The sequence below is a fragment of the Rhinolophus sinicus genome, linkage group LG04, assembly GCF_036562045.2.
Source record: "Rhinolophus sinicus isolate RSC01 linkage group LG04, ASM3656204v1, whole genome shotgun sequence".
In the NCBI taxonomy this organism is placed as follows: Eukaryota; Metazoa; Chordata; class Mammalia; order Chiroptera; family Rhinolophidae; genus Rhinolophus; species Rhinolophus sinicus.
Window position 1 is genome coordinate 4,208,003 of NC_133754.1, and position 27,440 is coordinate 4,235,442.

General features: G+C 43.1%; 2 protein-coding genes across 10 annotated transcripts in view; one reads left to right on the forward strand and one right to left on the reverse strand.

Moving 5' to 3' along the window:
- MCPH1 (microcephalin 1) overlaps positions 1 to 27,440 on the forward strand; it is a 254,860-nt gene that overhangs the window by 90,423 nt on the left and 136,997 nt on the right. The window contains exon 14 of one of the 8 annotated variants that reach the window (XM_074329294.1): positions 1,103 to 1,578. The exons of the other annotated variants lie outside the window; for them this stretch is intronic. Coding sequence (XP_074185395.1) covers positions 1,103 to 1,132 — 30 coding nt within the window. The 3' untranslated portion in view covers positions 1,133 to 1,578. Of the gene's footprint in view, positions 1 to 1,102; positions 1,579 to 27,440 lie in introns of those variants that run through there. 8 annotated transcript variants of the gene reach the window in all.
- ANGPT2 (angiopoietin 2) overlaps positions 1 to 27,440 on the reverse strand; it is a 54,955-nt gene that overhangs the window by 3,952 nt on the left and 23,563 nt on the right. Inside the window, exons 2-8 of one of the 2 annotated variants that reach the window (XM_019717766.2) lie at positions 22,860 to 23,015; positions 19,459 to 19,580; positions 14,463 to 14,695; positions 12,439 to 12,566; positions 7,522 to 7,623; positions 6,685 to 6,851; positions 2,749 to 2,879 (exon numbers count right to left, since the gene is read on the reverse strand). In XM_019717766.2, coding sequence (XP_019573325.2) covers positions 2,749 to 2,879; positions 6,685 to 6,851; positions 7,522 to 7,623; positions 12,439 to 12,566; positions 14,463 to 14,695; positions 19,459 to 19,580; positions 22,860 to 23,015 — 1,039 coding nt within the window. Of the gene's footprint in view, positions 1 to 2,748; positions 2,880 to 6,684; positions 6,852 to 7,521; positions 7,624 to 12,438; positions 12,570 to 14,462; positions 14,696 to 19,458; positions 19,581 to 22,859; positions 23,016 to 27,440 lie in introns of both variants that reach the window. The other variant, XM_019717765.2, reaches the window with a different exon arrangement.

The window sequence follows — 27,440 nt, forward strand, 5'->3', positions numbered from 1 at the left end:
AGTCACATTCCATGCATGTTAAATAGGCGGATTCTCCTGCGCGCAGCATGTGCGGGAAGTTTGGCTGTCCACCCTGAACGCTGCTTGGACCACAGATCCATTGTGGCGGATGTCGTTACAAGCTTTCTCACTGCTTTTCTCTTGTGCTGTGTGGGAAGCCCAGTCAGCCATCGCAGTGACGAGGGGCCGCCCCCCACAATCCTGATCTGGCAAGCACATGGTGGGATGGACAGTGTGGATGTGTCAAAACCGGGGACTTACTAGACGGCTCTCCTTGGGCCAGGCTGCCTTTGCAGCCCCAACAACACAGCGGGCTGGGCTGATCCAGCCTTCCTTCTCCCTACCAAAGCAACTCTTTTTGTTTAAAATATAGCCCCAAATTTTAAGTACCCAGTGGGGCTGGATAAAAGGGAATTTTTAAGCCCCAGAGACAGAAAGAAAATATAAAGCTGTAGTGGTGTGCTCACTGAGGTAAAGCCAGGGGACAGAGCTGAGTGTGTGGCACAGCAGGGTCGGGGTGGGTCCACAGCCACCCCTGAATGGTTCCACTTGGGGTGGCCATTACGGCGCTTACCCGGAAATAAGAGCATGCCAGAGGCCCTAGGTTTGCCGGGGAGGGAATGGCTTCAGTCTGCATGCATTGATCTGAATACATCTTAAAACACTGTGTTGTCAGAAGGACACATACAGCATGATGCAATTTATATAAAAGTTTAAAATAGAGAAAACAATAACAGAAGTATTATTGATGTCTTCCATATAGTAAGATAAGTAAATACGGTGAATGAACCTCAATTCAGTGGTTAGCTCAGGGGCAAGTGTTGGGAGAACGGCTTTAGTTATCTCTGAACGTTTTATTTCTTTAAGAAATATTCTTATGCTATATTTATGTTATGTTCCGTTACGTTATTTACCCATCGGACTGTGATCACCCGTTATTTCATCCAGGTGCCTAATTCTTTCCTGATGGTAGCAGTTCCATGACTTGAGTTGAATTTGATTAAGACATTTGTGTTTTATTCGGAATCCTTCAAAATATTCAGGAATAGTCCAGATTTATAGATGAGCCCGTTCTGAAGCCTGTTTTCTGACTTAACTCTAGAATTCCCTGCCCATGCACCCGTCTGGCTGATTGCTGGCTGGCTTCTCCGTGGTCCAGGCCAAGGATCAGGAGCCGACTTCCTTGTAGTAGGAACCACTCTATTTTCTCTCTTGGGATATATTTCTTCTACCCCGTCTCTTTTCTACTTCCACACTCAGCCCTAAATCTTGATTTGAGTAAATAAATATATAATTTCTTTGGTTATTAATGCACTTCTCTCTTGAGCAGACAGCTGCGTTCAGTATGGAAATGGCAGACAGGAAAAAAGGATTGGATATATTTGGCCCCCCTACCCCACATTTCCCCTTTTTGTTGGCTTTAAAAAGGGTTATTGTGGTAGGACGAGGGCTATAGGCAGCTTTTACACGTCAAAATAATAGCTTTCTCTCATTGACATAATTAGTGAAATAATTATGGCTAATAGAGAAGACCTGTATTGCAAACGTATTTTTATATGTAAATATATTGTCTAAGGAACCACAGGATTGATTTTTGTAATGAAGTTTGATATTCTCAATATTAATTTAAAGAATGAAACCTTCTGAATTTCAAATTATTTTCATAAATAAATCCTTTTGACTGTAAACAGTTCTTAACTGAAGCACAGACATGCGATAAGCTTGGATCTTTTACTTGTTTATACAGTACCTTATGTCTACAAAATATTGACCTTAGCTCTTACCATGGGTTTCCCTGGGTGAGTAATGAGTGAGTTTTTGGTATCCAATTTAAGGTCCCTGCAAATTAAGCCTGCCAGTTTGCTGTGTGCAACCACACGGCACCATTGGCAGAGCTCATCCGTGTTTTAAGTCTTCCAGTGTTTTAAGAACTAACTTGACAGCATTTGTCAGACTGTTTTTGTATCTTGGTTCCTATTAACTAGTTCCAGCTATTCAGTTTGTAAACTTTTAGAAATCCAATGTTGGTTCTTCTCATTGCCCTCTTGAATGTTTCTGAATAGGAATCTAGCCATTGTAAGTGACTGTTTTAACAGGCGTTGGCCCATGGTTATGTTTTTCATCTTTTTAAAGCAGTCTGACGTGAAAGGTAGAAAATAAGAACCTGAAAATAAAAGTCTAATATAAAGTGGACAATAAGTTATTTCAACTTGTGCCCTAAAAAGGCAGGTTAGTTAGGTAGTTTTTTGTGTGTTTATGCATATTTACTATATATTAATGAAATCCTTTTAAAAAGATAACTGAAAATTCCTTGTTTGAACGATAAATTATCAACTGGAAACATTTCTATAGTAATAAACCTGTATCACTATTTTGGGTGACAGTTTGAATATTTAACCTTTTTAATAAAGCAAAATGAAATAAGGCCGTCGGTGTGATTCTGATTCTCGGCGAGCACAGACTCAGGAGAGCTTGCTGACTATCACGTGACGCTTTTGCCCCCCTTGCGAGGGCAGGTCCAGGAGAGACGCAGCCCCCAGCTGACAGTTCTAGCTGAGCAACACATTCTAGCTTAACATTCAACCTTCTGAAAGAGTGAAGAACAAACCTGCCTGTACCAAGCAAGCATGTCTATTTATGAACTTTGGACATCGTCACCGACCACAGGTGGAAGTCCAAAGAGCCAGCCTTTCCCTCTATCAGACGCGTCCTTGCCAATACAAATAGGAAGAGAGAAAAGCATCCCACCTCCGGTGAGCATTTGTGAACATTTGCAAATACATTTGTCGTTGTCCGAGTCCTTTGTGCTAAAATCATTTCCTGGTTGGCTGATGCTGCTTATTTTGCCGGCTGTCCCCGTAAGTCCTTTAAGGTGAATCCTGTAAACATGCAAGGGGGGTGGGGGTGTGGGGTGGAGAGAGAGAAAGAACGTTAATTGGCTTGGGCTGTCAATTTACTGTAGTGGAAAATTTTTTACAATGAAGAATTCCATTCTACCGAAAGGCGTTCTCTGCTGCTTAATGCACTAATGCATACTCTGGACAAAATATGTTTGCACTGGTATAAACAGGAACCAACTTATCATCAAATCCTTAGGCAAAGAGGAATGTTTTCATGAAACCTTCAGCGCATATCACTTGCGCAAGCATCAGCAGAGACTTCAGGGCCCTTTAATTTATTTTCCTGCTGCTCTCAGATAAACACAAGAGGGGAAACAAGCATGAGAGGGTCCTCTCTGCAGGTCTGCAGGCATCACTCAGACAGAAATGAGTCTGGAGATGGCTGGACAATTTCAAACATCAGTATTTTCCATGGAGGGGGTGGGAAGCCAGCAGGCAACCAGGAACGGTGATGGAATTTGGAGTACGAGTCTACAGAACCAAGTAGAAAATAAATCTTTATGGCTGCTTTGCCTTGTTTCTGTACATTATTGTAATAAGCTTGCTAGACACGGAGAAAGGAATAAATGTGCTAATAAGTTAGACACTAGAAAACAGCCCACATTTTAGGAGGTTGCAAGTCTGGCTTGCCCCAGAGATGTGTGTGCCAGCGAGGTGAATGGGAGGGAAGGAGAAGGTATGTGAGCCCAGGACAGCTGAGAGCAGGGTTCCACAGGACTGACAGGGCGTGGCTGGCAGAGTGAGAGTTCCTGGGTTGCTCCATGGCGTGTGAGAGCCTGGGGCATCAAGGCCTGCCATCCCGGGACCCTACAACTCTCAGTGTAACACCTGCTCACATTTGCCAACCGCTACCTCGGAAGGAGTATCGTTTCCCAGAATTCATGTTGGCACAGAGGGTGGAGAAGAGAGGAAAAGTTCACAGGGGAGCTTTTGTGCCTTCCATGCCCCCACCAACCTGAGAGGCTGGTGTTCCCCATTTTTGCATGTCAGTGGTTGAGATTCAGACATAGGAACTCTTCCAAAGTCACCTCTTGTACGGGGTAGAGCCGGGCTGGCTGTGGATGCCCCTCACTGCGCCCTCAGGGTTCCACCCTGGGGCACACCTTCCCAGGGGTGACTGTTTATTGAAGAAGAGGTTGTGCAAGATGGGGGTGGGGGGGGGAGTGTGTCAAAGGGAGCTGCACAAGGCACTGGCCCTAAGTAACTTTCGTGTTCACGACTGAGACCTAAAATGGCTTTTTATGTTGTATCTCTAGAAACTTCCTCATAAGGCACTGACTGAGTTTCTGAGTGTCAGTGTCACCTTCATGTTTCAGAGATACCCCCGGCCCCTAGCACAGCCCCTGAAGGCCGCTGCCAAGCGGTCCCCTGAGCTTCACTCCTCATGGGTTCTGAAGCACTTTGGTTTCCATCCAGGCCTGTCGGTTATCATAGATAGCACTGAGATAAACGTCTTCCCTTGCTTCTCTGCCTGTTAACTCTCCTGTCTTCTCGGAACAATGGCAGTTCTCAGGGGACTCATTAAATTTCCCCAAAGGGAAGCAAAATAAGAGAGAGTACTATTTTTTATTAGGCTCTGTTAGAAAGGTTCTGTAATTTTCGATCCTTCTATTGTATGGCCCATTGGTTTAAAGTTGCTTTCCTTAAAAATGTGGTTACTAAGAATACCTATGTTCTTGAAATTGCTTTAATTTGGTATCAGCTGCTTTGAAAGAACAGTGGAGTGAAGGCAGAGGTAATGCCAGCATTTAATAATTAAATCTCAATGTTTGTGTAGAACTGCCAGAATGTTTGTGAAAAGTGACCAACCAATTTTTAAGGTTTAATGTACAAACAGCTTTTAATTTAAGTAAAAAGACTCATAGTCTATTGAAGCATTTATCCATTCCTTATAGGATGTATTTTTCAGTTTTCCAATATTTGGGGAACATTTCTTTAGAATAAAACAACTCAGCCGCTACACACACTTGACGTCCTGGAACATTTGTAGTTTTTCTAAGTTTTAGTCACATAATAGTTCTCTTATCACATTGACATGTTTTATTAGGATAATAATTTTTTCCAATGTAGTATCTGTCTTATAATGCCAAGTAAATAAAACTGAGCTTTAGACGAGTGTGTGCTTTTTTAAATGGCATATCCAAAAATTGATTACGTTTCTAAAGGAAATATCTGTTAAGAACCATCTATCTCAGATTAAAATATTTTTATGTCAGCATACAAGGGTAATGACCCGTTTTATAAAATCCTCTTATGTAAACAGCCTAATCCTTAATTTTTTTTCTTTTTTTTTTTCTTTTTAATTCCTCTGTTATAGATTCCTAACTGTTGCCAGTTGAAAAAATATTTAGCTTGGAAGTAAAAGAGTGACCAACCACTTGTGCCTAAAAATTCATTGAAGTTTTGCTCTCTTTGGAGTCAACTGGAGCTGCAGTGAGGACCAAACACCTAGGTTTTCATTCATCTGAGTTGTAGCTTCTCCCAGAGAGCCCTGCTTTTCCTATGATGACGATGTGTGGAGTGTTTCACTGACGGTTTAGAAGTCATGTCAGTGCTTGTCAGAATTATCGTATCCGCTGCTACAAAGCAGGACATACTGGACATTATACAGTTTTCAGGTAGTGGTCCAGGCAAGCTGATTTTAGCCCCTTTTTTCTGTGCTGTCCACTGTGACCAGCCCCTAGGAAGCCAGCTCAGGGACTCTGAAATGCTGTTTATATTCCAAACTATTCAGCTCTTGGAATTTCTACTGAGCAGTGTGTGTAAGTTGGGCATGAATAGACCGAGACAGGGCTGTTTTCGGCGGTGACCTCAGAGTGGGTGTTTCACAGCGTGTGCTCCACGGTCAGCACCACCCATCTGTGCTCTTCCTTCGGATGTCTGCACGGCTGTGTTGGTGACTGAAGCATTTGTCGTGCCCTCAGACCAACTGCTAGGGTGCCGCCCGGCTGTCTCCCTTCTCTCTCATCCCCGTCGCACATGCACGTCGGAGGCCCTGTTTATCTAACAGCATGTACATGTGTGCTTTGTCTGTGCGCGCCTTACACCGTAGATTGTCACGGGCCTAGCCTTTCAGTCCCTTTGCAGCTCCCGTCTCTGCTCTCGGGGCGTTTTAGAGCCTGAAAGTCAATTACGCGTCAAGGTCGCCCGTGCTCGTCTTGGAACTGTCGCGATTAGCACGGCCAGGGGGGTGGATACGGTGAATACGAAGGGAGAGCTGCTGCCTGGCTGTTCTTTGCACTGCAGAGGGCAGCGGGGTGGGCTCGCCATCCGTCCCACCTCACTCTGCCTCTCTGATACATGGCACCTCATCCCGACTTTGGGACGGTACATGATGACTGGATATGTTTAAACTGCCAAAGGATAGGTTTAACTTCTGAAACCTTTTGGAGGAGAACGATGTAATCATAGGCACACATCTGTTCGGATGCTGGCTTGACATTTTGTCATAGGGACACCACATTCATGTAATCTACAAAGAGTGGTCGAGGGCCCATTATCTGCCAGGCAGCGTTCGTCTAGGCTTTAAGGATACAGAGCAAAGCGAACAGACAAAATACTGTCCTCGTGAAGTGTCCCTCAGATTGTTAAAACCAGAGTTAGCATTTCAGAACTAGAGAAACTTACCACAAGGCAGCAAAAAAGTCTAAGATACAAGAGGTTTTTACATTTAAGGTCATCTAAGAGTAGTTGAGGTCCTGGTTAACACCATGGGGCTCTCACTTTCTGGAATAATCCCCCAGAAAACCCGGTAGCTTTTTTCCGTCCCGTGACATTTCCTTACCTGTAGTTGAGCTCTTCACCTGACAGGTAGAAGTGTTCATACAGTGAGTGAGCCTCGTTCCCTTCCCAGTCTGTAAGGCGTATTTTAAGCACATAGCGTTTCTGATTAGTCACTTGCGAAACAAACTCATTTCCCAGCCAGTATTCGCCTGAAGGGTTCCCGAAACCCTGTAATCCAAGTTGTAAAATTCAGTTACCTTATTTATTTTTCTGCATGCATTTGAAATCAATAGTCCATCCATTTGGTATGGAATAACTATCAGATATTCAGCAGAAATTCTGTACTGCACTGCAAAACTTTGGGGTCTTCCGTATAAGAAAGTGGATCTTTAAAAGGTCAGTTTTAAGACAGTAAGTAGTCATTGGGAGAAAATTAGTGTTAGAATAACTAGAGCAACTTGGGAAGCCACCAACAGAAACAATTGGAAACCCTCTTAAGTTCATCAGATGTATAAAATTGATCTGCTTAGGGAAACCCCTTATCATCCTGTAGTGATATTACCGTTAGTAATTATCATTGTTATTGCAAAAACAGCTAAGGTTGTAGGAGCGTGAGGCACCGAGAAACAGCTGTCTTACCAACAGGTGCTGAACCTGACATTGAAAGCAAGCCTCACGCTCACACGCCTTAGTTTTGGTACGTAGATAACGTTACATTGGCAGGACCGTTCTTTAACGGGGAGACTGAAACACCACTGAAAAAGAACCCTTTGGTTAAAAAAAAAAAATTGTCCTAAATCGTTGGTTAGTTTTGGATTGGTGGTGAAGGTTCTGCAGATCTTGAAAGTTACTTTTCACAAAGAAAATTATTTTCAGATGGTTTAATGAATATTCATACCATTTTATATTCTTTCCAAGTCCTCTGAAAATCGACACTGCCGTCTCCACGTCGCTGAATAACTGTCCACCCACCGCCATCAGTTTCCATGTCACAGTAAGCCTGCCAAGGAGAAGGGAACAGTTACTGCGTGGGGACAGCAGTGACATTGGTCCTCCCTTAAATATGACAAGCAAGATGCCCACAGACCCTATAGTAAGACTGGTGCTCATAGGGGTCTTTGGGGTAAATCTCCATGGTCTTTCCAAGAAACGGATGGTTTTCAATTAATTGAAAACCATGAATTTAAAATGACGATGAAAAATAAACAGGAGTATAGCACGATGTGTTGATGAAAACTTGACTTTCTTGTCGTCGTGTCTTCTGGCAAAAGGCCCGCCCCAGTAGCTGACCCAAGATGGCGGTCCCTTAGCGAGTCAGTGTGAATGGTACAGCTTGGAAGTTTGGCCCCCAGCCTCTCATTTCCAACCTGTACAAGTCCATCGACTCGGGGTCACGGCCCTGCAAACCTTTGTGCTAGTGACCAGTCCCTATCCACTCTGCAGGAAGCCATGGAAAGGGACCCTCTTGCCTCGTAGGGTTCCCAGGACTCTGGTTTTAGTGTGCCGTGGGGCTACCAGGCTTCCTGCCTATGGGATGCAGGACCCCGCATGCCCAGTGTGAGCTCCGCTCTGTCAGGCTGCAGGCTTCTTTGCCCTTTGCTCACTGCCCATGGCATATCTCTCCCCTGCTCTTTTTATTTCTGCTTTCAAGCTGGCTCGGTGGGTTTAAACTTTGTTCTGAACACAGAATTCTTTCTTGGGCTAAGAGCATGCATGCTCAATTTCAACTCAGCTGGAGTTTTATTATGAAATTAAAAACCCCTGCAAATAAGATTACATAAATAGTTTTAAATAATGAGATTATAGTAGAACGAAAACGTTCTCCAGAAAGTCAAGATGAACTTCCCTGCAGCATGCAAGGTGGTAATGGTGAACGTTAAGGTTCAAAACCAATTAGAAATAGTCTTCCTTTGTTCTTTTCCACGGTCCTTTGGGCAATAATGCAGAACATTTTGGCAGAGTAAGTTTAAAGGTGAACAACTCTGCATTTGAGTTAAAATCTCAGAGAATAAGGGCTGAGAGAGAACCGAGCAGGCACCCAGACCTGTGCTCCCCTCTTAAGCAGCTCATCTGCTGTCTCAGTGCCGAGGGGATAGAAAACCGCTGTCAGACCCGCCCGTTCTCCAGTACGTTCCTTTTCACCTCCTCTGGTCTCTCCAGCCTGCGTTGCTTTCCCCAATAATCGTCGTGTTTACGAACATGTTCCGTTCAAGAAAGTGACATGTATTAAGAATAAGATGCTCTCCCCGTTTTAAGTTAATCACATGTATAAAACTGATCTGCTGACGGTAACACCTTATCACCCTGTGGTGATATTATCTTTATTGTTAATTATCGTTGTATTGCCATGCGCTGGGGACATTGCACACAGTATCTACTCACAGCAGCTATAATTCTGCATTTTTGAAAGGAGAAAAGAGTTAATCAAGTTAGGTTAATTTGATCAGTCATTCAGCTATTAAGTGCAATATAGGATTTGAATACACTCTGTTTAATCCCCAATTCCATAATGTTTTTCTACTACACTCTGCAGCCAGAAACAGAGAAACCTGACCCTTTTGTTAATTGGCCAAAAGTCCCTCCACACAGCTCCAAGCTGAAATGGATTCACGAATAATACTCTCATTTGCCTGTGGTCCGCATGCTGGTCAGTGCTGCTCACGTCCATCAGTGTGTCTTTTTAAAACAACATTTGCTAAACTAGCTGAATAAGCTACCTTGGTTTGAGAAGTTGTGTTTGTGCAAACAAGTTAACTCCCCTGAATCCTAAATGGCGTTCTGGTGGGGGGGAGAACTGGTAAGGTTCTTAGTGAGCCTATAGAAGAATCAGGGGTTCTTCAGTGTCCAAATCACCGTCATGAAGTTCCTGGTATTGAAATCAGAGCTCATCTCGTTAGAGAAATCGGAGTGGAGACTCCGGAGCGGCCGAGGGTTATGCTCGTGTGGGATGATTGGAGCCATACCATTCTGCAGCTCCATCAGGGACAGTGAGAAGATGATTAGAACATTTTCTTAATATCACTTTGTCCAGATTTTTGTTTTAAAAAAGAACAGAGTTTATGAAAATGGAAGTATTATGGTTCATTGGGTCATGAAAGTTGCAGAAAAAGCGAGTGTTCAAATAGAGTTAGCCACGCAGCCGCAAGGTACTGAGTGAAAACGGTGAAGCTGATTTCAGGACTGGAAAAGCAGAAGCCCTTAGAAAATGCCCATGACCTCAGCGCTCCAACCCCAGCAGCCCTGAGGGCAGGGAGGACTTGTGGTCAGCGTGCCATGGCACGGTTCAGGGGCCTGGCATCTGCCTCGAAAGCTTCATGTGTCTCAGCAAGGAATGCTCGATTTTTAATGGTTTTGCTTCAGCTCTGAGGCCAGGGCAAGCAACCCATTAAACACAAAAGCAACAATAAACATCAGGGGACAGGTATCCCATGACATTAGGGAAGGAAACCCGTATGTCGCTCACCAGCCGAAACAAACACCAGTACTTTCCTTAAAGGGCATCTTTTCAGTGTCTGTCTTGTACAAAAGCCTAAGGAAGTTTTCAAAAGTAAAGTTGATATATTCAGGCCCTTTTGGAAAAGATCTCCCAAAGAGCTACATTGTTGTCTTGAATCAGACACCAGGGGCCATGGGGCACCTGCCATGCGGAGAAGTTGTCTGCCAATCTTGGGGGCAGTCACAGCAACAAGTCCCATTTATGGGATGGATGGTAAGTGACAAGCCATGTCCTGGGTGCTGCCCCTCCATTGTCACCTCGAATGTGCTCTTTAAGACTGGGGCTATTATGTCACGTCACGTTGCAGATGAGGAAACTGAGGGCACACACAGGTTAAATGACTTGCTCAGAGGCACAAATTGGCAGAGCCCAATTGAAACCCACGTGGATCTGACCTCCCCTTCCTAGATCAGGCTGTGAGTATAGAGACTCCAGAAGGGACTCCAGAGGTAACTTAACCTGGACCATTTATTTACAGATGAGGAACCTGAGGTTTGAGAGCTGCTTGTTCCCGGCTGTGTGCGTGAGTTATTTTTACTGCAAATGTTGCGCCCATGACCTGAGACTCATATCAACACAGAGCCCGACATTTTTTCCTCTTCTGCAGAACTTTTCAGTAGGGGCATTGAGCTGATCTAGCAGCCAGGGTGGGGACAGTGCATGAGTCAGGAAGACATTTATACAGCAGTAGGATGGTGCTGCCCGAGGCGCCACTGTCCTGGATTTGTATCAGCAGCATTCACATTCTACCCCATCCTCTCCTGCTTGTCACTCCTGGCCCTGCTGTCTCCATGCCAAGAAGAGACCTGCGTCTGGTAACAGACAACATGCTGCAAAGAACTGTCAGGAAAACCAGATTCCAAAGGGAGTTGAAAGGCTTAGCATAGAGTCTGTTCATTACTTTTTCATCTACGACAGACTGTTTGGGTTTTTTTCTCTCTGTAACACATTGCTTCTAGGACGCAAGGGACATTAAGTGATTTTCAAGGTTGATTTAACGCAGCATGAATGAATTAGAAAGATTTCTTTGGAAAGTATTATCTTGAGTAACACAATATTTGTCTTTTAAATTCGTAATCAAGGTACATGTTACTATTTCAAATCCCATGTCTTTAAGCCCTTAATGCTTGTATTTCTAAAGTGTTTTTCTTTATTATTCTGCTGAGAATAATGCTGAATCAAGGAGATAATATTTCCAGGAGTCTGTAAAATTTTCATTTTGATACAACATGAGGTGCCTTTTTCTGTAAGTGTTTACATTCAGTGTGTAGCTGCTTTTACAGTGAGATGCAAACTTCTTTACAGACATTTAACGTATACAGCCATCCAATGCTAATATAACTAATTCTCACGTAATATTATTCCACCTTATCTAACCTCTAAGAGAAGCCACCTCAAAATATTCCCTGGGGAAGTGATTTCTTTTTTTTGGTTCTCTAAAGCAGGGTCTCCCAGAGCGGGGGTGGGGTGGGGTGGGGGTGTCGGAGCCCTGCTCACTGAGCCTCCCGGAGTAACTAGGAATCACTGAGTCAAGCCCCACTGGCCGCCTGGGATGGCAGGTGCCAGTTGTGGGTTCCCTCCGCACGGGGATAGAGGGAACCTACACCGTGAAGTATGCCCTGTGTACTGGAGAAGCTCCTTGATGGTGTGTTTCAAGCCTCCCCGCCTACATTAGATGGGGTAAGAAGAGCCGACACCAGCCGTCCTCGGAGTGTAGCCTGCAGACTCCTGGGGGTCCCTGAGACCCTTCTACGAGGTCCAAGCTGTTTCCATAGTAGCACTGAGCCGTTCTTGGCCTTTCAGTGTGTTGGTGTTTGCGCTGCTGGTGCAAAAGCCAATTTCACTTTGATGAAGCAGTAAAAAGCATTAATTCCATTGAACCTCTCCTGCTGAGTGCATGTGTCTTTTCTGTTGTGTGGCGGAAGGGAAATGTGTATAAACCACCTGTACACACCAGAGCCCGGATGTCGTCTCAAAGACTGTTTTAGGAGAGAGGTGAATGAGCCCTTCTCTAGGGTGGACAAACTGTGGTTATTCAAACTCTGGTACTGGAAGATACGTTGTTTAAAATTAGTGACGTAAGTCTCACACTTGAGGACAACTGGCCGTCTGCGCGATGAAGCCACCGCGAGGAGAACGTAGATTAGACAGAACGAGGGGCTCCCAGGTCGGTGCCACGCGCTGTGCACGTCGGTGCACAGAGACTGGACTTGGAGCCCTGGCCGTGCTGCAGGCAGGGGACCCCCAGGAATGTTTGCTGCTTCGCTTGGCGGGGAGCTGGGCCCCTCCGCGTCCAAGGCCGGGGGCGGGAGCCCTTACCTTTACCTCCTCCGTGGAGTTGGGGAAGGTGAGCGTGTAGAGGCCGCTGGTGGTGAGGCCTGACCTGAAGGCTTCCGCGCAGTCTCTGAAGATGATAGGTTCTTCCTTGGTCACCAGCGAGTTCTTCGCTGCTTTAGGAAAACAGGGAGGCGTTTCAGGGCAGTTCATGAACAGCACAAGGTGATTATTTCGAGATGCACGCGTTCGGTACGCTTTCTTACATTTGCATTCTTACAGTAAATGAAAACGGAGAGGCCGGTTTTTCATCCTTCCCAAAAAGGTACCCGTGCAGCCTGTCTGTGTTCATTCTCGAAATTAGTGCATCAACACTAATACCAAGTCCATCAGCAATTACATGTAATGCAAGGAGTTCACAATCCGCTCTAATAAACTACTACTTAAAAAAAAAATATTCCGTCTTGAATAGAATCAGATAAAGTTAGTGCAGAAGAATTAAAAAAGAACGTACTTGAAAATAGTGTGACCTCTGCAGTGGCTGCAATGCTTAGCCCGTCAGCCGCTCTCTTGCCCAGGCCATGCCTGTATTTTCTCCCTTTCTTTATACATGTCCGAGGCCAATGCTTTTCTTTAGACTCTTGGGTGAAGACGTTTGGTATCCTTTGGAGTCTATTAGGTTGGTGCAAAAGTCATTGCGGTTTGAAATGTTAAAAATAATTCCAAAAACAGCAATTACTTTTACACCAACCTAATAGCAACTGCCCCATAATAGTTTGTGTTAAAGTGGAACTTCACGTTCATTTATCTATGTCTTTGAAATTCTTCATCTAAATCTAAAAATTCTAGGACTATGAAATTCTATCAAAGTCCAATATTGAGACTTTGTGTGTGTGTGTGTGTGTGTGTGTGTGTGTGTGTTTTCCTGCAGGTATTTATCTGTATTTCATTCAGACACCTGCCCACCACAGGTCCCTGGACTGGGCGATGTGGGCGTCACAGGTGGGGGTTGGGGGACATGAGAGCCTCTTCCTCTGCTTCGGTCGTCTGCTCATGTTTCCTGCCAGGATCTGAGCTACGTGATTTTCTCTACTTCAGCTCATCAAACCTAGTATCTCACACTGTCTTAGTCCCACCATGTAATGTGAGATAATTGCCTTTACTTTTCTATGAAGCTAAAAAGAATATGCTTTCTCCAAATTATAAGAGCGAAACTTATAATAGATGGATTGCAAACTGGCAACCCTGTGTGAAAACTGCTACTTAGCATCAAGATTGTGCTACTAGGTTTGCTTGTTTGTTTCCTTGTTTACAGAGAAACTTTAAGTGTTTCTATTAAAATCAGGATAACTGCATGACAAGGAAAGAGTGAGAACACATTTTTTGAGGAATGTCGAATATTTCAACATGATTCATATAGAAAGTGTATCTGTGTCAAAGGATATAAGTTGAAAGCACATTATGAGATGAACCATAGTAAGAAATAGACCAAATTTGTTTAAGGAAAAAACGTAAATAAAAATGCCACAACAATTGCATGTCACATCTCTAATTAATGACCGAAAATGCAGCCCTTCTTCCCTCCACCATAAGTGAAGTGGAAACAAAACAGTAACAAAGCAACACATGTTTAAGACAGAGATGGGAGCCAGCATCCCTTGGGTGCCAGTTTTATGCCAGCTACTGCAAATATTATTTCATGTAATCTTCACAAAACCTTTTGGGTCCAGTATTGTTTTTCCCACTTAAAAAATTAACTTGCCTATCCTCGTATATCCATTTAATGATGGAGTTCACCAAAGTAGGCTCTTTGATGACCATGAATCAAAAGTATGTTAGGGGTGTTTTGCCTCATAGTAATTAATTAGTATCAATACATATCCCTCCTCCCCTTCCACTTCCTCCTCCTTTTTTATCAGTTCTATATTGACATCTTTTGTATCAAGTCTGTAAGAGAAACAGTGCCGTTTTTTGAAAGACAAGGATTTTTTATTTTTTTTTTAGAATTTTGAGTTTCACTGAGAAGACTGTTGGTACTGAACATAAGGTGATGCGTAAGGTGCACTTACAGCCCGGCGTGGCTATCATGGTCAGCAAGTTGTGAACGGTCTCCATGAGGTCGTGCTGCTGCTTCTGGAGGGCCGAGTTGTTCACTGTGGCCGTCACTAGTTGTTTCTCTAGTTCTTCAATGATGGAATTTTGCTTGGATACTAACACCTGCAGCTGGTCTTTCTCTTCTTTTATGGACTGAAGTTGAACTACGTGCTTGTCTTCCATGTCTAGGACTTTCTTTTCTAGGAAACTTGTAAAGAGAAATCGTCATTAGTCGGTGCTGGGTGTTCTGTGTACCTCAAGGCCCAGGGCTTCATGCACATCTGGTCCGCCTCCTGAGCCTTGTGCAGTCATTTACATTGTTTTGAATTTCTGCTTCTCCAAGACCCTCTGTGAAGATGTTAGAGGAGTTATAAAGCAGCAAGATGTTGCCACAGCCCTGAAGAAGCCCTGAAACTTGCCGAGGGTAGGTAGGTAGCTATGCCATAGATGTGACCTGGCTATGAGGAACAAACACCGGTGTGAACGTCTGGTTCTCACATGGAGTGCATCTGAGGACCGGCTTCACTAAAGAGGAATGTGATCATGGGAGGCGGCCTCGGCGTTGGGGGCACAGGTGGGCGAGTGGAAAGAGCCCGGGCCTAGTGGCTAACCCCCCTCCCAGTACTGCCTGCGTTACCTGGGAAGGCTGTCCACACTCTGGATCCCAGGTGTCTTATCTATCTAGGTGACTACCTATAGAAATAAATCTCCGTCTAAAATGAAGGCATTCGATTAGATGACCTCTGATGAACCTTGTAGTTCAAATAATCTACGTCTCATAGGCCTTTTGGGGGACAGTGACGTTTTCTGAATCTTTAACCCTGTAACCCTGTGAACAACATGACTTAGCGAAGGAACTCACTACCCACGAAAGGTTCTTACCTCTAAGCATTCACATTCAGTATTCATAGTTATTAGAAATTCAGGTGCAGCTTTTCAGTTTATCCCTGCCCGGTGGTCCTTGTGGATCCATACGGGGCGGTGAGTGTACTGTCAATCTACCACGTCAGTAAATAATCACTTACTGTAATGCAGTCACTTGCAGCTGACTGTCATCAGTTTTATCGTAGCCGTTTTCAACTATCATCGTAATATTGTTTTCGATATCTGCCAGCTTATTTTTTAACTTGTATATCACTTTCATTAATTTAAAAACCAAGGTGACTTACCATAAGCAGAAAGTAACTTAAAAATAAAGGCATTTTCTGTTTTCTACCTGAAATCATTTCTAGTACCATGAGCTTCCAGATAATGTGTTTTGGAAACACTCCTGCAATACTTAACCTAAACAATCAACATCAACTATACAGGGCATTTTTAAATCATGACTCTATACTGCCATTAAAACGTCGCTGCTGAAATTTGTTATTCAACCGCCTTCTGTTGTCTTTAGTATTTTCCAAGGAGGCATCAAAGAAAGATGTGACAGTCACATGGCCCAGAGAGTGAACACTCAGGGAGAGATTTAAAAAAAAAAAATCTTTGGTTTATTTCTCCCCAAACTATACCAGCATAGCTGTAGAGGGCAGTCACGCCCTGATCTAAAAGATTCCGTCTTAACTCGGAATCCAGCGTGTCCTGGAGTCGAGCCGTCTCCCAGATGACACTGACTCTCAGAGAAGCACACATAACAGACACAGAAGCTCAGACCACTGCCGACAAAGCTCAGATTCTAGGGCAAGTTTGCAAAATGCAGATCGGCACCCATGACTGGCTTGTGAAATCAATTTAGTGTGTTGCGATCAGCATGTCTTTAATGAAAGGGAATTAAACACAGTCAACCTTTGAACAACATGGGTTTGAACTGTAGGTTCACTTATACATGGATTTTTTTCAATAAATACCTGCACTGTTTCCCGTCTTGCTGGGGAGTCTGCAGATGGAGAGGTCTGACCGTATGCATTGATCTGCTACGTTTTACACAGGAGACCTGAGCAGCGTGGATTTGGGTATCTGCGGGGAGTCAGGGAACCAATCTCCCACAGATACTGGGGGCAGTTAAGTTCTTTGGGAGTCAAAAGTTAATACTCAGATTTTGCACTGTTTGGGGGTCTTGCGCCCCTAACCCCTGAGTTGTTCAAGGGTCAGATGTAAATGGAATGAAAGAGATGCGAATAGAGTGTAAATTCATTGCAAGAACTTTGCGCAATGCAACAAATACCATGGTCCATAGTGAGAGGTGGTGGAAGACAGAAGTGGCGAGGGGATTGCCTGCGTTGTTAGAGGTTTGGCCTATTAGCATCTTGTTTGATTTTCTGATACAAGATGATCTATGTGATCACCCTAAAGTTGGACTCAGGTACAGCATAATTTTATACTAACATAGTTCATGAGAAGTGTGGGCAACATCCTGCGTTGGCAGAAATGTCCAGGCCGAAGCAGGAGTTTTTGTTCCCTCTCTCAGGAGGGGACAGTGGCAGTGGCAGCCCCTTCCACAATAGTCACTCTACCAAAAATCACAGTTTAATTTAACTGGTACAAGTAGCCCCTAAATTAATCATTTATTTTTAGAAGAAGAAAAAGAATAGGATGGAAAAAAAGCACAGTAACTTGCAACTTCAGCTGGTGAATCTAAGAGTGTTTCTGTGACAGTTTTTAGAAAAACGAAGACCCTGCTAAGCCCTTTGCCTTCTTTTGAAACTATCCCATGAAGAAAGCACTTGCACTTTGGGGGAATTATAGAAGATAATGGAAAATATGGTTTGTCAAATGTGCGGCACCTTCACACCTTTTTATAGTGACGTTCTTACCAATGAATTTAATCTAGTCCAAATTTATGGCCCCTGAGAACACAGCATGCCAAACTGATTGAAAGATTTAGAATCATCAACACAATTCTCTTATTTTTACTCCTTTACCGTTGCTGATGAAAAGAAAAACTTTATTATTGTCATTTCAATTCATATTTGTGACAAAAGAGAGTATGATTTCTGCAGCTGTTGAAAAGATGGTTCTTCCTGCACGTACAGATTTGGTATGTGTGGTTTTTATGGCAAGTCAGCTGATGGAAGCTGTACCCTGCAGTGTCTGTCCAATGGCAGGTCGTTCAGAAACAGTTCCTAGGCCGCTCCAGGCTGAGCTGGACATTTGCAGTCCGGGGTATGAAGCAGTGCTGTTGCAAATCACATAAAATTTTAGTTTGGGAGCTGTTTTTGACAAGGTGGTTTTATGGAGGAAATGTGATGTTTAAATTTTATTTGTACAAAATTGGATTTGAATTATTGGAAAAGTACATTATTGGTCAATGTAGATTAAATTTTTCACTTAAATGTGTAGCATTTAAGTGAAAAAAATGTGAAGGAGAATGTAAGCAAGAAGAAACAGAAAATACGGGAAGCTTCAGTGTGGTCAGAAGCACTATTTTATACGTTGTAAAGCTTTAATAGACAAATTTCACCAAATCATGGCTGAGGGAAAAATGTAGTGCAAGTTGTTGATTATATTTTAAAATGATTCAAGCTGTGTATAACCAAGTTAGCTTGTAGTCAGTGAAAATACTAAGTGGTGTGTCTGAACTCGGGAATAAGATACACGCTTTTCTAGGCCAAAGGTAATGTGACTTGACAACTGTTTACAAAGGTGATACTTGGGTAACATAACTGACTTATTTAACCAAGAATTTTAGCATTGTAGCATACTGAATTAGAAACCTAAAGAGGGAACAGTGTTTAATACTGGACATAGCCTACGTTTCTCCCAGGCGTTACGGGAAGTGACAAAGTAGGCAGCCAGCTCCCAAGCGTCCCCAGCACACTGCAGTGTATTGACGAGAGCATGATTAAATAAGGCCGGTTTCGCAAAATGACATTTGAGATACTGTTATAGCTTACTTTTTGGTCTCAAGCTTTTATTTATTACTTTGCAGAAGAGAAAAATTGAAACATTAAAGAAAAATTTTGGATTAAAAATCTATTTGCTTTCTGGAACCCTAAATTAAGAATGAGTTAAAATTGGTGCCCAAAGAACAGAAAGAGTTATTTCAGTTTAGTTCTTGATTAGCAGAAAAGAATAATTATAAGACACCAAGTTTATCGTCATTTTTGGTTAAGAGGAAAGAATTCTTTAACTGAAATTATTTCAATGTGAAATAGAAAGAGTATATTGTTTTTTGACTGTCCCCTGTGTCATATATACATGTCCTGATTAGAAATAAGGAAATAGCAACCTGGGTATATAGTTACCATGTTTCCCTGAAAATAAGACTGGGTCTTATATTAAGTTTTTCTCCAAAAGAAGCATTAGGGCTTATGTTCAGGGGATGTCATCCTGAAAAATCATGCTAGGGCTTCTTTTCCGATTAGGTCTTATTTTCGGGGAAACACGATATCTTTACATGTCCTCTACCGGAATAAACCTATGAAACAATCCCTACCGATCAGCCATAATTTTTGTTTTGCATTGGTTTTCTTGGGATTATTCTACATTTTATTTAAATATTATTGTAACAATATTTAATATTAACTTTTGTTTTTACTTTATCATATGTTTTAGGAGTAAATATTGCATTGTGAAGCATGCATTGGTTTACAATATAAGTGTAGTTTTCCTGCCCTAGGTTGTTTTAAATTGGAAAAAAACAAGTTGCCAGAGGTAAAAAAAAGTTGGTAAAGTTAATATTAAAATGCCTAGGCCGGCGTAACTTTTACTCCACACTAGGGCAGTATTTTTTCCATAGATTAACTTGCATGATATTGAGGCATAGTTAGAGGATAGGTACCGTAAGCGAATCTTGAAGGGGCCAGAGAATGAAAACCAGATTGAGAACTGTGTTTGCGGGGGGGCGTGCCGTTTCAGTATTTCCCTCCGAACCCTCTCCCTACCATCTCTCACAGACTGTCTGATCCATGAGCTGTACATTAAGAAAGTTGGCATTTTGGAAGTCATGCTTACAATTAATAGTCACATGAAATAGGCTTTCATATCTAGAAAGTGTGCAATACTGGACTATAATTTTTTTTTTACTTTTATTACCTGTTCTTATCTTGCAATTTGTTTATTTCACTGGTCTGATCCAAAATCTGTTTTTCCAATTTGTTTGTAGAAATGGAATGTTCCAGAAGCTGAAGTTCAAGTCTTGTTGTCTGATTTAATACCTAAATGGAACAAAATATTTATCACTTTTAAAATTAGACATAACTTCCATTTAATTAAGTTACCTAAATTATAGGAAAACATAACTAAAGCATTATTTATTTACCCAAGTATCTTATTTTGACATATTTTTCATTATCAGAGAAGTCTTGTTTTCCTGTATTATATCAGAGTGTGTTTAAATGTTTTTTTCACCATGTCTTTATTTTGGAAAGCGTTTAATAGTTCTGGACAATGGTGTTTGTGTCAAGTAATATAATGTCTTTTTCTGCCGTGTTTTGTCACATTTTTTCATATAGTGAGACAAGTGGGAGTATAAAATGGTCATTTAACATATCAGAAATTGTTGATAATGAAAAAAGGTTCTGTCTCTGCTAAAAACAAAATGCTGTTCTCACATTGTCAGCAGACGACGTGGTCAGAAGTCATACTTCTATGAGAACCACTCATTTTTAGCCTTGCATTTCCTAGTTTGTATTCATGTGTTTAGCCTCTTGTGTAGCTTTTTCTTTTCCATTTCTCTTTTTCCTGTTGTACAAGTCCTATCGACCACCTAGGAGGCAATCACATATCAGTGGGATGTGGGAACGCAGCTTTGCTTTGCGGGCCCTTCTGACACAGGCCATGTGTGGTGTCGTGTTCCCATTGTGTTCCAACAACTCGAGGACGAATTCTTTTGTGTTTGGCTGCCTTTTAGCAGGAAGAATCCATTACTCACATCCTCTGTGTCATGGTTCTTCAGGATGTGATGTCACATGTAAGTGTGAGGGAGAATTGTTGCCCAGACATAAGGGTCCTGGAGAGAAGCATTGTTTGCTCTGGGTCTGTGTCATTCATAAAAGGCTTGGCCTGGCCCCACTGCCCAGGGCTAGGGACAGTCCAGTCCTTAGTCATAGCTGGGTGAGTTCCTACCATGAACACTCTCCTGTGGATGAATACAGGCACTGGCCAACAGAATGGGTGGGTTTTAACAGTAACACCTAGAGTATCGATTTGGCCTACATCTTTGGGCCCAAACATTCTGTATTGGTTATTGCTCAAAGGAACTGGAAACGCGGGGCTTTTATTTAATTCTAAGGACTATAAAATGAGTACAGTAGAGGAGAGGTGGGGAAGATGGCTTATAGGTCCTGACCCAGGACCAGTCGCCGTATTTGTTCATCACTTTCCTGAAGGCCCCTAGCTCCAGGTGACCTTCCCAAGTTACTGAAGCCAGGTGGTTGTTGCCTATTATCTCCCAGATCTCAGCCCTCCAACCATTGTCCAGTTTAATAGTCTCTGACAGGCTAGAAGAAGCTTGCTTCTAATCAGAAATTTTCATGTTTGGATTTAAACCTATTTAACATCGTAACTGCTCAGCAAATGTCTTATGTAGAGTGGGTATGTAACTCAGTCCCTTGATGTCATTGCTTCGGTTCAGCCATTTTAATGTGTTTCGTCGGGCATTATAGGCTGTTTTCTTTCCTATTTGCCTGTTATCCTAGATCAGGGGTGTCCAAACTGCATCCCACGGGCCAATTGCAGCCCGCAATCCATTTCTTATTCGCCCACAGCAAATTCCAAAAATATATTTAGTTTACTTAAATAAACCAGGTGAGGCAATACATACTTCACCTCGAGTGAGTGGCCCGGCTGTTTGTGTATTTTACCGCATATGGCCCTTGGTGAAAACCGTTGAAAAAAGTTTGGACACCCCTGTCCTAGATCATATGATACCTAGGTTCACAATAGATTTTTTAAAAATCATGTGACCCCACCAAAATCTCATGACATGCTAGTAAGTCTGACTTACACAGGATGGAGGAAAGGTCTCCATCATTGCTCTGTGTCTTATACTTTTTTATTACTGTTACGTAGAATATAAGAAATGTTGTACCTCTGGGGCTTTCTTGGATAGCCTGGTTGCCCACAGGTTTTACTGTTAAAAGGTGGGACTGTCACTTAAGCATTACTAATTTGCATAATTGACTATGGATATATTGATACATTTACCTTGAAATGTGTATATCTTTTCATTTTTAGCTTGTATTACCTCTTGGGATTACAATTTTCAGTATCTTGCGATCCGTTATGTAAAATATTTGTTTTTCCTAATGGACCATCTCGACGTGGTCCTACTACAGTTGGACGGTTTATGGCTCCTCTCACCTCCTGACTCATGTCGGGCATTTCTTGGTCCTTTTAGCTGAAGTAGCAAGTCGGAATAATATGTCATGGGAATTGTTTACAATTAAAGCTACTCTCTTTTTTTTTTCTTTGCGCCTTAGTTATAGCTCAGAGTAGGAAGATGAGAGCTTCATAAGCCCAGAAAGAAGCCAGGATTAGGAACCAGAAAGCTGATTCCCCAGTGAAGAGGTGGGAACTGGGAGCATCTGCATAAACTCCTCCCATGGCGCTTCTTCCTCCTGGACGCTTCTGATTGGCTCACACGTTGTGTGTTACTTAGCATGACTCTGCATGAATTTTGTTGTAGTGTTTTAATGTTTGGCAGTTATTCTTTTAATATTTTCATATTTCATAGTCTTATTTCCTATTACTGTTAATAAAGTAGTTCATAGAATCTTAAAGCTGAAAGAGAACTTAGCAGTCTATCGCTGGCCCAGCCCCCATTTTATATTCACAATCACTGAGGCCCAGGAACGCTGGGCTCAGATTTGCTCATCCAGGTAAGGGCGGGGCTACAAGCATCCTGGAGCTCAAGGCTCTTGGCTAATAGTTAAGCATTGTGCTACTGCTATGGCTTCTGACTATTGTAGTTGCGTCTTTCTCTGTAAAGTCATACAAGAAATTGGATAAACTCATGCCACCAATTATGTAAACTCATGCCACAAAGTGTTTTAACAGTTCTTTGAGATTTAGGTTTTATCTTAAGGATGAGATTTAAGAGCAAGGTTTGCAGCCCTCTGGCTCAGTGCTTTTCACATCTGAGTGCGTCAGAAAGTTAAGGACTTAGAAATGAAAAGTACATCTAAAGTCTAGAAAATGCCAGTGAAGCAGAGGACTGTGTATCTCATAGTCATCAAGTATGAATAATATGAAAACGATCTCAATGTCCTCAGCAGACTAAATATAATTTAACCCCAGCACTAAAAATGAAAATGTATTTACTGATTTTAAATTCCTATCTAGCCACAAGTTCTTACATTCTTAGCCATTCATTCTTTTCTCTGCTACACTTGACCTTGCTCGCTTTTCCATTTTTTCATTAAGGAAGCGTGGAGCATGATTCCGAGCTAGTGTTTACCTGCTGGACCAGAATGCCTTTTGTAGTCAGGACTTACTTGGGCTTCCACGTCAGTTAACTTGCGTGTCTGCTCTGCGGTCTGATTCAGCAGGTTGGTTCCTATTTCTATCATCGCGGCAGTCTGGTTCTGCACCGCGTGCTGCTGCATCTCCGCCATCTCCTTCTTCATGTTGTCCTGGATGTAGTTCTCAAGCTAGGAAGCAACACGTGTCAGAGAGCGGGCCATTAGTCAGACGGTCAGAAACCAGATTCCTAAGCATTTCCCCACCCTTTCAGAGAATCCATTGGAAGACCTGGACCTTGTTCTAATTTCAGAATTTTGCTTTTTTTTTTTAAATCACTAGCAGTAAAATACAGTGTGATTTTATTTAAATCAAAATCTGGCAGCTTAACCACATCGTGCATCGGAGACAAACTCCGAGTCCTCACGGGCGACGGGTGGGGGAGGTAGTGGGGCCACAGCTCAGAGGCTGGCGGTGGTGGTGCCCTCAGAACGGACCCTGGAGACACTGCCGGGGCACGTCCAACCCGCCACCCGCAGCTCTGTCTGTGATTCAGGAAACAAGCATCACTGTGGCTACCACATTCTAAACTCGTGGTTCTTGAAACGCAGACTTTAGAAGGTAACGAGGGTAAGGAAAGGCTCACGTTTGTATTTTCCCCCCGTAATTGGCAGAATCAGCCCGAGGCCCACATGCTGTGCCCCCCTCCCCCACCACTTCCCTTGGACTGAGCTCATCACCCGTTAGACCTGCTCCGGTGTCCCTAACATTATGCATTGCTCATGATTTCGTCATTTCATGTGCCAGACAGAGTTCTCCTAACCCTGCCCTTCACGGGTCAGTCCCGGTTGGTTCTTGTCTCGCTTGACGCCGGGTGGACGCCGGCTCATTTTAACACGAGCTTGAGCATGAGAGAGTGAAGCAGCTGCTCTCACTGCCGTGCGTAGGGACACCCTTCTCTGGGCCGTAAAAGGATAGAATGAACGGTAAAGGCAGGACAGTGGGGGTGTGGGAAAGACCATGTGGGCTTCGGGCCCTGGGCGCCTGCTCCCACCTTTGCAGCCCATGACTCTAAGTAAGTTGCTTCACTTTGGGGGGCCCCAGTGTCCTTGTACAACATAGCATTTCTGTTTGGTCAAAGTTGTGTTTTGACAATTAATTAAGCTATGTTTTTAAAGTCATTGCACATGCATAACTTTGGGACTTAAAAATTTATTTCCTTTTGGTCTTTGTTTTTCACAATGATCCAGGGATGGGAGCCACGATTCCATTCACGGGTCCCAACGATAAGCTCATGAGGGTAGAAACCCTATTTTTATTTCTTTTTCACATAGTTATAACTCAAAAACTAAATTTATTAAATTGAACAATTAAAAGTTGATTGAAAACAGCTTATAGTGCCTTTCTTTAAAACTGCACAGGAACCATTCATAGAGCCAGTCATCAAACAGAATTCCTCCTGACACGTTCGCTGCTAAGTGATTCTGTACTTCTGCCTGTAGGAGTGAGAACACTGAGCGGTAAGGGTGGCGTTTGTCCCTCAGAGCTCAAGGGCTTCTGTGTGGGTGCAGTGGATCAGCTGTGTCTCAAGTGGCCTCACAAGGGCTGGGGACTTGCATTCTGGCTGTGATTGTGCTGCGTGCCGGCCTCCACCCTGACCCTGCTGCTGTGTCCTTCCCGTCTCCCTCCACACGCGACCTGACATGGGTGGTCACTCCTGCTTCTCCCGGTTCTCCCGTGGTTATTGGGCAGATCTAAGGGCGTGAAACCTGGCGCTGTCCACCGCCCTGATCATGTGTAAGCTCTCGCTCTCGTGCTGGAAGCGTTGACTTCTCAGTACGAATCAAAATAGATGAGACCAGTATATAAACAAAAATCTGGTGCTATTACTGGTCAGTCCCAACAAACATCTCTAATATGAATTTCATAAAACTCTGAAGAATGACCCCTTATTACCTCTACTAACTAGCTAGTGCAAACTGGCTCGCTTTTTAGTGGCTGTGTTCTTTCCTAATTCATTATTTCCTTCCCCTGCCGTTTAAAATCCTAACTTCTGTGACTTAAATATACAATTTAAAAGAACTCGTATGTAGAAGTTTGTAATTTCTCCGTACCCACACCCCCCACCCTCCCACACTCCCGCTTTCTCTCATGCTGACTCTCTCCTCACCATGGGAATAATGGGATTTCTGAGGTTAAAGTTAAAGCTTCGTAAGTCCTCAGAGAACTTCTCCTAATTACTCTTAACACCCAGCAAACATGATACTGAGAAAGACTTATTTGGGGGAAGTTTGGAGCTATTAAAGATGTAAGCAAGCTGGAGTTCAGTTTGCGTCTGTACTCTGAAGTAATAATTTACAAAGTGTGTAAAAGGAAGTCTTAATCTTATTGATTTCAGTGCTTAGGAACTAAATAAAATTACACTATGTTTGCCACACTAAATTCTAGAGCTAGAGGGGGAAATAAATTCTTTAATCCTCCTCCATCCCCGTTTCTAGAACTACCAGGTCAAATGTGGTACAACCATCAAGAGACATGAGAGGACTGTTTATAACTTAACATCTTAAAATCAAGTTGCAATTTAAAATAAGACTTAGGAACTTTGAAAGACATAAAAGACCTAATTTGTAAAAATAAAATGTCTTAGCTTTAGTTCCATGTCTTTGTCTAAGCTTGAAAATGATAGCATGCAAATGCTTTTCAAGTCACTGCTTTTCAGCTATTCAGGATGACAGTGTGCATGAATGTGTGTGTGTGTGTGTGTTTCATCTTACATTGCAGCAAATTACAAATACGTGTACATGTGAGGGGTGTACATGATTGGCATATATGTGTATGGCGTCTACATACAATATAGACAACTAAATACAATAAAATTCTGTACGACACTGACCCAACTGCTGACTAATCAAAGTCTTTGGGAAAGAAGTGGGACAGAAACAGAGACGTCAAGTATTAGACATTTTCTGTTGATTCTCAAAAAGATTCGTGTTCTCGCCGTTGAAGCAGAGAAACTAAATTGAGGTTTGAAGAGAAGCAGATGTCACAGGTGAGAACTCTTTAAGAACAAAGAAGAATGTGCGTAGTCTGAGAAACTGTAGCTGCAGTGACACGCACCGAAACTGGAGCTAAAGTTGGTTACTCTGCGTGTTTCAGCTACTAGATCTCCTCCAGGTGCCTAGTGTCAAGGGCAGAGCCCTGGCATGGGTGCAAAGTGGTTGTTCATGCCAGAGGCCACTCCACGCTTTTCTTGCCTCTCCACAGCCCAACGTGATACGTCTCACAATTGGCACGAGTGTGCCTTCCGAGTTCCAATGTTTGCAGTGCCTTCAAAAGCAGACCACCTATCACGCAGTTAAGGCAGAGGAGGGGGTCATTTTCACTCACAGAAAAGCCTGGAATTGAAGATTGCCAGTGCCAATCTTATGTCCTGGGAGCTTCGTGACCATAGGATCTGTTTTCCCTCCAAGGCCGAGTAGTGCTTTGTGGAGAGGAAGACCCTGAACGTTCACTCTGTAGTGTAAAAGTGAACATTTCCAAGTGAGTGTTCCCATGTAGTGTGTGGCCTCTCCCTCCTCCCTGCATGGCCAGGAGCTTGAGAACCACCTAGAAACAAAGCCGGTCTGACCCACGTGGACAAATGTACCTTGACACATCCTGGCTCTTGGCCTAGACCATTTAGTTCTTCTCTTTCTGGTTTATTGCCCTGGAATGTCTTTCTGTTTAGTATCTCTTGTTTTTATTGTCTGCGACTGAAACGTGGATATAGAAATCTGCCCCATGAAATTCCATGCTAGTCTAAGGAAAGTCTTAATACAGGAAATAAAGAGGGGACGAAGATTTCCCCTCCCATAGGCAGCTCCTGCTCTGTTCTCCTTCAGCAAACGTTTCCCGTCCTTGCCGTTGGCACTTGGCTGCTCTTATCAAAACAGTTCCAAGATACTTGAAGCTCCCAAGGGAGGGGACGTGGCTCTTTCCCGTTTCATGTGGTGGCCTCACACAACTCATGTCCTGCAGCAATGCTGAGCCTCGCCTTTGGGGCTGAAGAGGACCAGGCACTGGTGCTGTTGATTTGTGGGTCCGAGCACCTCTGCAAAGGTCCCCACTCCAAATCGGAAAGGACTCTGCACGTTCATGGTGCCCCCTTCTTAAGCAGTGGTCGAAGCGCTCTTCAACGTGTGGGGCCTTGAGCTGCTTCTCTTTCCTTCAAATTCCAAGGAGTTGTCCCAATGTGATTAACATTTTAGGGCCATCGCTGGCACCATAGTGGCACAGATTGTTGTTCGGTGTCATTTTGATTTGCTAACAGAGTTGTACCTTAAACACAGCCTTTAAAAGCTGGCAACACGGCCAAGCTCAGGCATCCAGAATACAATATTTTAATACCACGTAGACATGTATTCTTTAATGTAAAATACATCCTGATGTTTTTCCTTACCCCCCAAACTTTAGAATGATCAAATTTGACAGGAAAATAAGTCCATTTATGAGGCAACCATGGCAGATTAATACCACATTGAACTGTCTCCCTCGCTATCTTCCTTCCCACCAAGATTATTGTTTTTTCTACTAAAGGGAAAGCAATCTTGAAATTGGCAGTGGGGTGGGGAGAGGAA